The sequence below is a fragment of the Myodes glareolus genome, chromosome 19, assembly GCF_982192425.1.
Source record: "Myodes glareolus chromosome 19, mMyoGla1.1, whole genome shotgun sequence".
NCBI lineage: Eukaryota > Metazoa > Chordata > Mammalia > Rodentia > Cricetidae > Myodes > Myodes glareolus.
Window position 1 is genome coordinate 53,649,042 of NC_142044.1, and position 14,881 is coordinate 53,663,922.

Genomic DNA, 14,881 nt, shown 5'->3' on the forward strand with positions numbered 1-14,881 from the left:
ACTCAGTTTTCCAGCACTGACATGGTGACTCACAACTATCTGTAACTCTAGTTCCAGGGGACCCCATGCTTTCTTATGGTCCTTTAGGATAGTTAGGCATGAAAGAGGCAAACACACATATGTACAGGCAAGACACCCATTCCCACAAATAAAACAAAAAAATACAATTTTTTTCCTAAATGCAGTAATTAAATAGCTTTGCTTTAAAAAGTATGATATTCTCGTGGATCACCAATATCAAGAGCAGAAATATATTATGTATATATATATATAATTTTTCATAAAGTATGAAACATCTTTCTAATGAAGAGAACTACATATAGAGAGAAATATTTGATGCAGTGTATTTATTCTCCTATGATAAATCAGAAGTCTATCTTTAGAGATAAAAGATAAATCATTAAAGTTTTAAGAAGTTTGAGTGATTCTTTTTTTCTCAAAAATAATAAATCATATTTTATTTGTACAACATTGTTTTCTTGAATTGACTTCAAACTCAAATGATTACCTAATTGATATGTTGACCCTTAGATATTGGTATTAAAACTTTATGTATCAGTTATGCCAGCCTTACTTATTAAAGGCATAGACAACATCGACGGTAACATCTTAGGTCAATATTTCAACTGTACCCATGTTCCTATGGAGATACCATTTTCTGTGAAGGCAAACCTGGCAATGTCTTGTCTAAGCCTGTGTCTCAGTGTTAATCTGTAGCCCGGTTCACACTCCCATTGCAGCCCTGTGACTAGAAACAAAAGAACTCCATTCATGAAGAAGAAATAATTTATCTAGGTTTTCAGTCCTTCACTTTTCTCAACAAAAAAGCAAACTTTTTGTGGACCTTCAAGAAAAAGAAAAAGCAAGATAATGTATTAGCTAAAAAGTTTCCCCTTTTAGTTAGTCAATAGTTTTAAAACATAAGTAGGAAGATGAAGGTTCCCTAAAAATCAACAGGCATTCCATGATTTTTTGAAATGCTGAATTCAGCTTTTTGATTAAATTACATATAATATGTTGGTTTTATTATAAAATTATGATTAATGTTATTAAAGAAGATATATTTATTTTAGGTACTATTTCTTAACAACTTCTATTTTGATACTTTTTCAGGATAAAAAGTCACGGCAATTTGAAAAAAATTAGTTTGTGCATTTATTCCGGCCAAGAAATTTCTCATTGAGGTAACTGTTTTGTGAAGACTATAACACCACACAGAAATGAACAGAAAAATCCAACTTTTGTTTTGGGATTTTGTTATTGTGTTTCCTCAGAAAGGAATTTAATGTCTTAGAACTTTGACAGCTAATCAAAGCTCATTAAGACTCTACGGGATTCACAAAATGCACACAACAATTAACTTCGCACAGCGTGAAGTTTCTTCTCAACAATGCTTTCTAAATATTAAGACCATACCGCAAATTCATGCCAAGAATGTGGGAATGCTGTGACAAGTTGAAATGGCAATGTCAGCTACGCATACAGATAGACGGCCTCCTTTCAAAGACACCGCGTGAGCTGATGGCCCAGCACAGAAACGGAAGGAAAGCCGGGTGGCCATGGGCGCCTAGCCGGAAGTGCATGGAGCGGGACCTGGTGCCACACCGGAAGGAAGGCGCTCTCTTGCAGAGGCTGTCGGGAGAAGTCCAGGCCGCTATCTGGCTGTGTGGCTCTGCTTGCAAGCTGTGAGGGACCAGCACTGGAAGCTCTAGAGAGATGAACTGGGTCGGGGGCTCACGGTAAGTGTGCGCTCTGGTTAAGACCCAGTCCTGCGGTCCTTGCTTATCGCCGTCTTCCAGGCCGCAGCGCAAGGTCACAGGCTTCCCAGGTGGATGTAAGGGTGGAGGCCTCAGCACTGTCCAGGATCCTAAACTACGGTTTCCCACTCTCCACGGGGTTCTCTGAGGGGCTGCGATGGGCAGGGCGAGGTTCCTGCTGTATTTCCTCCACTCCAGAAACCCCCCTCTAGTGAGGACCCCTGGGAATGAATTTCAAAATAATTCTATATCCAGTTGTGCTTATATACGGCAAGACAGCAGATTACCAAATTTCCAAATTATAACTTAAAGAACATTTATTATTATTAGTTTTGTTTGTCTTACTATTAAGCCCAGACTGGCCTAGAACTCAATAATCCTACTGCTTCAGCTTCTAAAGAGCTGGACTCACAGTCATGTGTCACCATACCCAGCTCATAGCTTGTTTTATTTATTCATTTAATTTGCCCGAATCTGTTTTTTTTTCAAAGATTTATTTATTATGTATACAGTGTTCCATCTGAATGTATGCCTGCAGGTCAGAAGAGGGCGCCAGATCTCATTACAGATGATTGTAAGCCACCATGTGGTTGCTGGGAATTGAATGCAGGACCTCTGGAACAGCATCCGGTGCTTTTAACTGTTGAACCATCTCTCCAGCCCCCATAGCTTGCTTTTTAAAAAACAGACACAGTGAAAACTTACTTTGAATAAAGAGGATTTATAATTTGTTCTTATATTCAGGATTAATACCATAAAATATTCATTATAAATTTACTTTTACATATTTTTGTTAATTGTTTGATAGATGTGTATATATGGTATATATTTTATATATGCATGTATATTATGCATATATATCTATATATCTCACAAATAGATCCCAGGATAGTAGGGTATTAATATAATATTGACACTTTTATAGGGGAAAGATGACTAGTATTTTAACAGGAGCACCTCTGTTGAGTATGTTGGCATTGTATTTTAGAAGTGTATGAGTTTTAAAGTGGATTGAGGACCCATGCCTGTAAATTCCTTGTAACATGATCACGGTGAGAGGGTATCCACCAGTTTCAGGCCAAAAAGTATCATCTCAAAAAGCAAAACAGGGCCTTTGAGATGGCTCAGCATGCAAAGATGTTTCTCATCCAAGCCTTTGGACCTGAGTTTAATTTCTGGAACCAACATGGTAGAAGGAGAGAAATGAGTAAGGAAAATTGTCATGTGAACTTCACACATAGGATGTGTGTTGTGTGACAAAGCTTTTCCTGGGGAAACACAACACACAGGCCTACTTACCCCAGATGGGGAGTTCATGACAGACCAAAGTACATATAGCACAAAAGTTCAGCTTGGTAAACCAATGAATTTTATTGAAGTTTCTTTCAAGAATATCAGTGAAGGGTTACTTACAGTAGCAGAACTGGGTCAAAGACAGCTGAATCACCAAAGCCCACCCCAGCTTGGGTGACAGTTCCCAAAAGCTGGGAACTTAGAGCATGCTGCACAGCCTGGAGGCAGCACAACAGGTTGGAGAGCGTCCTTTCCAAGTGTCCCAGTCTAATTCTCTTCCAGTCAGCTTGTCTGGTCTGAGTTCTTTTCACCTCTTCTTAAATACTGGGTGTGGTGGGACTAGTGAATATGGTCATTTTTAGGGACCTCCTGTAGCTCTTTCAAGTTGTTTATCTTCCCGTTTGAGGAGGTTCTCTGCTGCATAGTATGTTTCAATCTTGAATAGATAGTATGTTTCAATCTTGGATGGATAGTATGTTTCAATCTTGAATAGATAGTATGTTTCAATCTTGAATAGATAGTATGTTTCAATCTTGAATAGATAGTATGTTTCAATCTTGGCAGAAACTGCTACACCACAGTGTGGCATATACATGCTTACACAATACACACAAATAAGAAAACAAAAAACCAAATGTAAAACAAAACAAATCTACCTGGTTTATTTTGGCTAGTATTCTACTAGCCTACCTTCACTTTAGAGAAAAGTAGAAATTCACTTACAGGCTTCAATAGGATATAGCTGATACATGACTATAATTAATATATTCAAATTTAGCTTTCTTTAAAGTGAATATTAATGGCCTTTAACTCCAGCTCCAGGTAATAAAATACTTTCTTTTATATTTCACAGACACCTGCACTCATACAAATAATTTAAAATTATATATGTATAATATGACATGTATATAATAAATATTATATATGACAAGTTTAAAACCTCAGTACTATTAAAGTTCAGCTATTACTGTCGTATTATTAACTTATCCGCTGTTTTGAGATTAATGTTTTAGTTGCTGCTGGAAGGGTGCGAAAACCGTGTCCTGAAGGAAACTCAGGTTAAGGTTGTTTTCTCAACATTAAGTAGTGCTACACCTGTGGTGCTAACTACCCCGGGGCTAAACCACAGAATAAATAAACATGGGTACAACTTCTTAGCACTTTGGTTTTGATTAGAGATAAAAAGGGGAAATCCTTCCTTTAAATGTAAACCAACATTGATACATTGTAGAGGAAATGTAAAACAGATGAAAAACTAAGATCCATGAGGGCGGCAGATGGCTCAGTGAGCAAAGGCGCTCGCTGTCAAGCCTAGACCAGAGCTTGTTCATTGCACTCCATACAGAAGGAGAGAACTGACTGCTGATGTTGTCCTTTAACCACTAATTGCATATGTGTTCACGTGTGCATACAAACACACACAAACACAAATAAGTTAATTTTTAAAAAGAATTAGCATACAATTTTAAATGCATTTTTCTTGGAAAGATGGGGCTCTATAGGGTGAAGCCCTATACTAATTATAAACAAATGAGTATCTCCTGTGTTAACTGTGAGCAGGTAAAGGCAGATCAGGCCAGCTGGTTTTGCTTCTCTGAACATCCTAAAGGCCTCAGCCTGAGAGTTCTTTGGATAAGCAATGGAAGCCAACTAAAGATGAATGAAGTAAACCAGATCCAAAAAGACAAATGTCACATGTTCTTTTTCATCCATGGTTCCTAGCTCTAAACTTCAGATGTGGGTGTAACCTGGAGTAATTGCAGAAGCCAGGAAAGTAAGAAGGGACTGAGAGGTTAGGGGAGCAATAGAGAGGGAAATAGCAGGATATAGGTAATTTGAAGAGAGAATGGGAAAAATAAAGGGATTTTAATTAGGGCGGGGAAGAGAAAAAGAAGGAGAGAGGAGAGTAAAATAGGAGTAAAGATGTCTGAAAGGAATCATTATTGACCTAATATTTCATATAATACACATAAGTCTGTGTATAATATACATATACTGTTTAAATGAAAAATGTTCATTTAAACTGGATATTTTTATATTCAGAGTCCGACAGTGCTCTCCCTGAGGGCTATAGGCCATTTAGAAAAAGCCCAGCACCAGGACTGAGAAGCCCCTACTTTGAGTTGTTCTGGGGCTCCCCAAACATTATAGGCTATTGCTGTTGTTTTTGGTTGCCTCTCAGAGGTGGAAGGTAAGTCCCCATTTCTGAAGACATGATATGCTTTGGACACTGGGCCAGAAGGACCCAAACTGGATCTGTCCTGAAAGCCTCTTCCTTGAGGTGTAGCTTTCAAGATACCAGAAGGTGCTGTGCAAGCTTCCAAAGGAGAGAGGCACCTTTTAACTTTTGTGGAGATTTTAGATGAAGCTTGGACAAAACTCCATGTTAAAGCAAATCTAGATGTTACTATCTCAGCTGTGAGAGTAGTAACGCTGATCACACACACTTTTGGTTTTTGAAGTCAGGCCTAAATTCTATGAAGAGCAGAACAATATCTTAAGATAACTCCATTGATTTTTTTTTAGAAAAGGATTGCACTTTGGTCTCAGAGATTTTAATAACCTTTTTATCATCATTCATATCCTATCCAAGTCTCGACTTCTACCTCATATAACCTACTCAGAACTTTTGTGACCTTCCAAACTTTGTCTTTATCCTTCTCATTCTAGAACTATACAACCATCTTAACTTTAGACCAAAGTCTTACCATGTACAAATCTTCATTTACTAAAAAATCCCATCCTTCTGTTATTTACTCCCTTTCTGGTACCTTTTACTTTATTGTCTTTCTTAATACCACAGGACATAGTGACATTAAAAAATTTACTAACTTTCTTGGAGACTCACTATTGACTCTAGTGACATTAAGCTGAACTCAGAACTTTTGTTCTTGTTGTACAAATTTGTTCATATGGATCTTACCCCCTGCTGTGTTGTGCATTGCAATCTGGTATTGACAAGAGACAGAAAAGTTCTTTTCCCACCTCCTAATGCTGTCAGAGAGAGAAGATTTTATATTGAAGAGTCACCATCTGATACCTTAAATTTTATAAGTTCATGAGTATATGGTAGTAAGCTCCCATGGTCATGGAGGAGCATTCTGGCAGACAAACCTGCCTTCACAAGTATCTTAATTTAAAATGCTCCCTTGCTAGGCTTAAGGGTGGCCAGCAATTTACAACTCTGTACCCACAACCAGCCTGTACCTGTAAGTGGAAGCAGGCAACCTGAAAATTTGCTGTATCTTGTGTGATATTTTGTCTGTGTTCTGACAAATAAAGCTTGCCTGGAGATCTGAGGGCAGAGCTAGCCACTACTTAACCACAGAGCTGGTGGATTATGCCTTTAATCCTAGCATTCAGGAAGTGGAGAAAGGAAGTGGTAAGGTGGGGCAGAGATGGGATCTAGGCCTTTTCAGACTGAGGAATGAGAGAGGAAGGAAGGAACTGGCCATTGCTCCTGCTTCTTTGTTCTTCTAGGCTTTTACCCCAATGTCTGACACCTGACTTTTATTGATAAGACTAACTGTTATTCATGCTTCAATAGCACCTGCAAAAAGACAATACCATGAATGATATTTCCCTTTAGAGGCCACTTTTTTTTTCTATCAATCAGTTTAAATTCAGGAAAAGCTCAAGAGTGCGGAAGAATATAAGGAGATTATTTCAAGGTCTCTGGGTCAAATGAGTGATGGGTGATTAACCATCTACGGGACCAAGAGGAGATGTTAGAATGTCTTCCGGTTTCTTTATCCCCCTACATCAGGACATCCTGATAACCCCATTATTTCTCCTCTCCCCATTAGTGAGCATTCGAGAGGACAATCATAGTAGCCACACTCACTGCCATGACCCTGAAACCTATGTTGTCTCCCTTCATAATGAGCATAAGGGTAGAGGAAGCTTTTAAGGTAGAGCCAATCCTTACCAACATGGCCATTACCCCCACAACATTGGTAAGTTCTTCCTATGTTTTCCCTGACTGACTTAAAAAAAATCAGTAGTTAAAAGAAACATGGAATGCATCTGAGAGACAAATCAATAGATCTGGGAATTAACAGTAGCACTCATTTGTCAGCTCCAGAGTTACTTTGGTTGATGAGAACCAAGGACCACATGTTCCCTCCATTTCTGAAGAAACCTTAGCAGTGGTTAAGATTCCTGACCAGAGAGGGTCAGAACCCACAAACTGCCTTGATGGGAGGGGTCAAACTTTACTTTTTTTCCCCATTGATACCTATATCTCTCTGATATGTCATAAATTTCTTTTCTGTAAGAATCTGGGGTGACTGGGTGGAAATTAAAAAATGAAGGCTGTTGGTTCTGACTACATTGTGTTGAAGGCACATGGCTACAGGGCCCAGATAAATACATCATGTAAAGTAATACCTCAAAACCAAAAGAATTCACCAAGGAAGTTTTGCATTACTTTCATAGTCTGATATAGAAAATGCATTGTTCCTCCTTTAGTAGTGATTCTAAGGCTAGAGCCCTGAGAAGTGTATATCAGCTCTGTGCCACAGAGTGTGCTTTTAGTTAGGCGCCCTATGGGCATTGGAAGTTTCTGAGTGGGAACTCCCAAGGCCACTCTTTATTCAATGGCATAAAATTGGATTAGTGTGTTGAGTTGGGCCAAGGCCAAGTCTGCAGCAGATGAATGAGTCCACTTTTAGTTGGCTAAGTGAGGACCTTTGTTCTGAAGTGTCTGACTTATTTACTTTGCTGATTCTGTGATAAAACAATAGGACCAAGGCAAGTTTATAAAAGAAAGCATTCAACAGTTCTATAGAGGTAGAGTCTATGCCAGTGGAACAAAGACATGGTCGCAGGAACAGTTGAGAGCTCACAACTTGATTCATAGACAGGAGGCTAAGAGTGAATACTAGGAATGAGTCTTTTGAAACCTAAAAGTCTACCTCTAGTGATAAACCTACTCTAACAAGGTCATGCGTTCTAAACAGTTCCCAACTGGGGAACAAGTGTCCAAACATATGAGACTGTGGGGTTATTCTCCCTCAAACAACACAGGGTTTAAATTGGAGAGTCCTTTCTGTCCCTTATGGGGCTTCATATAATTTCTTATTAGTTTCCCATATCCTAAAATCCATAAGTGACAGTAGCTGGTCAGGCCTAGAAAGGCTCCAAACTGTTGCCAGCTTTTGGCAAGGGAAAGCTGGAAAGATACCTGAACATGATCATGAGACAAGATTCAGTTAGGTCATATATTGGGACAAAAATTGAGACTGTTTCCTGGAGACTCAGATCCTTGCTCAACCAATAAATTGAGGGTGGTCACCACATGACATTTGGTGATGTTTGTGCTAGTGACTGTCTGCTGTACACTTGGAAAATAACCTCACCTGCTAAGAACACATCCTTAGATCTTGGTTAAAACCTGTCCAAACAGGCAAGGACAAGATCAGAAACCCTGGGGCAGTCTAGTCCAAGTCATTAGCATTCTACTGTGGCAAAGGACTATTTAAAAGCAAATTAGTTTACATCGGAAACCCCTGAATTCCGAGGCATCCTTTATCCTCCAACCCATCTCATTCTCCATTGTTCCTTTTATCCTTTCTTTTGGGGCCTTTTGTTCAGTTCTTTCTGAAACTAACCTCTCCCTAGCAAGAATAGACCCCTTTTAGCATTTGTCTTGGGATTTTTAAAGATTGCTTTGTTTTTTGAGACAGGTCATACTGTAGTAGCCCAGGCTGGCCCTTCCATTGTCCATTTCATTTCATTCATCCCTTTCTTGTGCCTTTCTCCTCCCTTTTGTCACAAAGATATTTTATTCCTACTTTCAGATTACAGTATGACATTTCTCTTCTGGGCATAACATGATTACAACCTTGGTGTAGAAAAAGACAAAGATGACTAGGTCTATGGTAATGATAGTGGGACTGTTGATACTCCAGTAGAAGGGGGGTGGCAGCGGAGGGATACTTACCCTAGAATACATAAAGCAGAACGATTACTGAAAGGGGCTTCATGATGGCCTTCCAGGAGGCGACCATGCATGAGGTGAGACTTTGCATTAATGTGTCTGCTTTGGTGACAACCCCAATGACTCTTCCTCCATGCCCTGTAAGAAAGCTTAATAAACTCATTTATTCTCCAAGGTGGATTTTGATGAGATTGTTACTTGCCCTATTGTTGGAGCCTTATCTAGATGTATAGACATCCCCAGCTGTGGTCTTGTGATAAGACCTACAGTACCCAGTATAAATCCCTCTGTGGGATGCATAAGACACAAGCAGGTTTTAACAAAATATGGGAGATTTGAGATAACTTCTTGTTTTCTATTTGACCATAATGGGTTAAAGTTAGAAATCAACGAGAAGAACTATAGAACATACATGAACATAGAGATTGAAGAATACACCATTTATTGATGAATGGGATTGACAAAATAAAAAATACTAAAATTTTGTAGGATCAAGCAGTTCTGAGAGAAAGTTTATTTACAAATGCCTGCATTTAAAGTAACAGAACTCTCAAACAATATGCCTTAGGTTTTTAGAAAAACAAGAAAAGCCAAACACAAAAGCCATCGATGAAAAGAAATACGAAGATCAGGGCAGTTCGGGGGTAACCACCATTTTCTGACTTTGTTTACAGGAAGTTGCATGAACTTCTGAGAAGGATGTTAATGTCCTTCAGTGTTTTCATGGAATGGTCTGTAGACGTCTGTTAGCACTTGATCCATTGATCCACGATGTCATTTCACTGCTATGTTTCTGCTTTTCCCTTTGTTTTTTTTTTTTTTTTTTTGGTTGTTGTAGTTGGCGTGGCCTGTCTGTTGGTGAGAGCTGGGTATGGAGGTCAATAACTAATTGTGCCAGGATTAATCTGTGACTTCATTTCTAATGTTGCTTGTTGTGTAGGATTGGGTGTACCCATTTTGGTACATTACATGCTCAAACTTGTAACAGTCTCTTGAGCATGTGTTCCTTTGGTAGTGTGACAGGACTACCTTTAGCGCGAACTCTGTTTGCCAGCTGTTAGCACAGTGACATTTGCTCATCCCTATTTCGTTACTTGCAATACCTTTTCCATTTTTAACACCATGGCAGTGTCAGGTTTTGATCATAAGATATATTTAATGGAGTCACAAGGAGATGATTCTGCTTTTCCAATACAATTGCTTGTCTGTATCCCTTGAATTGGAAATTAATATCATAATTGAGTTATTGAAAGGTACATTTTTCTGTCATTTTGTTAGTTTTCTGTTTAATTTGATCTAGGAGTAAATCCATATTACTTCTGATTTAATTATATTATTAATATCCTGAAATTAACTTTCATATTAGAATATCACTCACATTGTAAGTCCTTTCCAGTGTGGACTTGGGTAGTAGTTTGTGTTTATGACTATAGCCTGTAATTGTGAAATAGTGTTTCTGTGTTACAATATTGAAATTGAGTTTGAGAAATTATTTTCAGTAGGTTCTATATCCCAGCTAGCTCAGATTTCTACTGTATTGGTTTTTATAGGGTGTTCCCCTTGGTGTATTTCTTTTGTAGTTCATGCATTTCCAAAAGCCTTTTTTGACTTATTATGGGATGCACTTAAAGACACAGCATTCTGACATTTACCATTACTATTCCTGACACATCAGGATGACCTGCTTTAGTTTTGTGGAAAGCCAATCTAAGTACTTTTTCTAGGCTAGATGCTGTTTTGAATCTTAATAAGCCTGTTAGCTAGTAATGTTACCTTTTGATGTTTCAGTTTAACACAAGTTCTGAAGTGTTATTTTATAGTTACAGTTAAGGCTCTTGATTTGCTTTATGGTTTTCAACTCTAATTGTGCTTGTAAAATTTAGAAGATTTTGTCTTTCTGAAACAATTTGTTTTGTAAGTCTCCAGGCCTTTCATAAAGTAAGCTGAAAGTCAAAGAGCAAAACCAAGCTAAAGGAACAATTTTAGGCTCATGATGTAAGGCATTTCTGTGATGTCCACAGTATTTCACTACTAATATAGTTTTGATATCTGTCTACTGAAATGTAGATTTTTACATTTCTTTAACAACCATTTTGCATATTTAACTTTAAGAGGAATATCTCTTGAGAATTATTTTTTTTTTACTTTTTCTTCTTTGAATAAAAGGTGGCAGAAAATCACATGTGAATGCCTGAAATCAGCAGTTTTCTTTCTCACCTGTTCTTATTTCTCTCTCCCTTTCTTTTCTTTCTATCCCTTAACACATTTTATTTGCAAATTATAATATAATTACAGCACATCTCTCTTCCTTTTTCTTCCTTCAAACCCTCCCATATTACATTCATATTGTATACGCATATAGGTGTATATACTCTTAGATGTCACCTGCTCAGTCTGTACATGTTCCCTATATGTATGTTTTCGGTGCTGACCATTTGGCACTGGACAACCAATTGATGTGCTCTGCTCTAGAGAAAACTGTTTCTCCCACTCCCCATGTTCCTTAATTGCCTATAGTTCTCTATGTGGCTGAAACCTCCTGTTTTTTTGTTTTTGTTTTTGTTTTTTTTCCATCCACATTGCCAGGTCCATTGGTGTCTTCTTTGTTCATCTCATGTCTAGGTAGTTGTGTTAGACAGACTTTATGGCTGCAGCTTCATACAATACTTGGAGACAGACTTGACAGCAAGCTTCCTGCCCTAAAGGATCTCCTGCACTCCAGACAAAACCATTCTTACCTCCATCCCAGAGAAGCAATCCAGTTTCCCAGGGTAATCTGGACTGATCACTCCTCCTCAAACTGTTACTCCTTTCTTATCTTGTTTGCTTAAGGACCTGAGAAGCCCAAAGTGCCTAGGGGGAAGTCTAAGCTTACACACAGCTGAATGTGTGTTGTGTCTTTTGGCAGCAGCACTCCCTAATCTGGAACCAAAATTTCTAGTCCAACAGAACTTAAGGCTGTAGGAAAAGGAAAGACACAGTTTTCCTAGTGGGTTGGTAGTGAGTGGAACATTTCTGTTTTCCACCCCTTGACTCCTTGACTCCTGGACCTGTGGATCCTGGCTATGGGAGAAACTGTATCATATACTGATTCCAAGTATTATGCCGTCTTCTAAAGACCCCTGCCCCAGCCCTCCAGCCTGTTGCTACCTAAATTGGCACTGTAACTATGCCTTCAAAAGTCCACTCTATCATTCTTTCTTCTTTTCTTTTTTAAAACAATCTTTTTTTAAAAAAAAATTTAAGTTTTACATATCAATTGTAGTTCCCTCACCTCCTTCCCATCCCACCCCTCCCATCCACTCCTCAGAGAGGGTGAGACCTCCCATTTGGAGTCAACAAAGTCTGTCACATCACTTGAGGCAGGACCAAGGCCACTCCCTGTATCCTAGGCTCAGCAAGGTATAGGGAATGGCCTCCTAAAAAGCCAGTTTATGCACTAGGGATAGACACTGTTGCAGTGATCCCACAAACTGCCTAAGCCACACAACTGCTGTTGTGCCTTCAGGACCCACTTGGGCCCAATCATTTGAAAATGAAAGGTTATTGTGTGCATTCAATTTGGTGCCTTGGTGGGTCAGATAATACCTAGCTCATGATGGGCAGCTCAGGTTTATGGCAACTTAGTGCCCATTGTCAAATGTTTAGTTTCCACTAAGGCCCAAAAGCAAGGCAAGAGCTGTCTTTCAAAGGGAGAATAATTGTCAGCAGATGATGATAGAGCCTTTCTCCAAAACCTCAAAGTTCTGTAATATGATTCACATATAGGGTCCTGCCAACAGCTCCAGACAGCATTCCTGTCTTCTACTGACACCTAAAGTACCACCGGCTCTGCTGGCTCATATGGTCCAAGTGGTAGAGCAGACTACACAGCAGCCTGGAACTGTTGAAGAGCAGCCTCCTATTTCCAACCCCCCCCCCCACAAAGCTAGAAGCTTTCTGAGTCACTTGGTATATGGGCCAGAATAATACCCAAGGGAGGAATATGCTGTCTTCAGAATTAAAATAGGCCCACTAAGAATTGTGCTTCTTTCTTGGTGGTGGGAGGAGCCAGGTACAATAACTTATCCTTCACCTTAGAAGGGATATCTCTGCATGCCCCTCACCACTGGATTTCTAAGGATTTCACTGAGGTAGTAGGTCCTTGAATTTTGATTGGATTCATTTCCCATTTTCTGATGTATGTACGTATTACCAATAGGTTCAGAGTGATTGTTGCCTCCTGTTCATTCGATCCAATCAACATGTTGTTATCAGTATAGTAGACCAATGTAAAATTTTGTGGAAGAGACAGATAATCAAGATCCCTTCTAACTAAGTTATGACACAGGGCTTGAGAGTTAATACAACTTCAAGGTAAAACTGTAAAGGTATCATGCCGGCCTTGCCAAATGAAAAATTTCTTCTGGTGGTACTTAAAAATTGCTTCTTATAGACAGGTACTGAGGAAAAGGCATTTGATAGGCAACCAGCTGTGTTTCACACGCCAAGAGCTGTGCTGACTTGCTCATTAGGAACACCACATCTGGCACAGGAGCTGTACATACAGTCACTGCTTGATTAAGTTACTGATAATCAGCTGTTATTCTTCATGATCCATCCTTCTGTATTGGCCAGATATGAGAGTTAAGGGTTATAGTAGGCCCCACCATTCTGTATTTTATAAGTACTTGTTGGTGCCATTAATTCCTGCAGTTCCTCCTGGGATGTGATATTGTCTTTGAGCCACTATTTTCTTTGATAGAAGAAACTCCAGTGACTTCCATTTGGCGTTTCCAACCATAATAAAGCTCTCCCCAGAGGTCAGGGAACCAATGTGAGAATTCTGCCAACTTGTAAGTATCCCAGTTATGCATTTTGGAACTGAGGAAATAGCTAAAGAATGAATTTAGGGACCCCTGGATCCACTGTGAGTTGGACTTCATCCAAAACTTTATTAGTTACCTGACTTTCATAAGCATCTACTTTAATTGGAGGGCCACAATGCTTCTCGGGGTTTTTCAGACTCATCCTCAATTCGAAACCAGTACACAATAGACCCTAGAAAATCTGCTTATTTCCTTTCCCCAGTATACAGTTGCTTTGTAAAAGGCCTTGGGTCTCTCTGGGAAAGGACTAACAATAAAATTCTTACATGTTTTATCAAGGTCCTTCCTCAGTGGAACCTGGCCATCCTTTTACTCACGGGGTTCTAGATCTTCAAATGGCTTAAGTCTGGAAATTGGTTCACAGGCCTTTTGCTATAATTCAATGGAGACTTTCTTTAATTTGTTTGGGGATTTTTCTGTTTCTATAGGTCAAACAGAAACAGAGTAGGCTTTTAAAAATATATTTTATCTCTGGAAATACCATGATTGAATAACCAGTACTAAAGGTCCAGATGAGTTAGGCCACCATACAATTCACTTTGCCTGTGCTAACCATTACAGTTAGGTCATTATGAACATTGCTTTACCTATGCTGCCTATTACCATAACTGTAATCACTTTAGCGCTGGTGATTCAGTGTTACCTGGCCCCTGCTACCTCAGTTTAACCCGTTGCATTTAACCTATCCAAAGGAACAATAATAGCATCTCCAACCCTAAGGTTTGGCACAAAGGAAATGGTGACAACAAAGCTCTTCAAATGTGCAGGTGCCTCTGTCACCCTTTGGCATCTTATAGGATTAGTGAAGGGCATGTCTTCTGGGCCTTCCCATTGTGGAGGACTAGGTCTTATACTTCCCATTGTGGAGGACTAGGTCTTATACACTATGGCATTGCAATTTCCCCAAACCTAAGATCATCAACACTAAGCCATGAGGTATCAGGCATCTCAAACTCCTTTCCAGTAGTCCATCTTTTGACAATGCTTCATCTGACCACCCAAACAAACTTTTCAGACCTTTT

At 39.2% G+C, this 14,881-nt stretch overlaps 1 protein-coding gene across 2 annotated transcripts in view; it reads left to right on the plus strand.

Moving 5' to 3' along the window:
- The first annotated feature begins 1,158 nt into the window (after positions 1–1,158).
- Redic1 (regulator of DNA class I crossover intermediates 1) overlaps positions 1,159–14,881 on the plus strand; it is a 54,792-nt gene continuing 41,069 nt past the window's right edge. For both annotated transcript variants that reach the window (XM_048444806.3, XM_085678797.2), the window contains exon 1: positions 1,159–1,739. In XM_048444806.3, the coding sequence (XP_048300763.3) occupies positions 1,717–1,739 (23 nt within the window). In that variant the 5' untranslated portion in view covers positions 1,159–1,716. The remainder of the gene's footprint in view (positions 1,740–14,881) is intronic.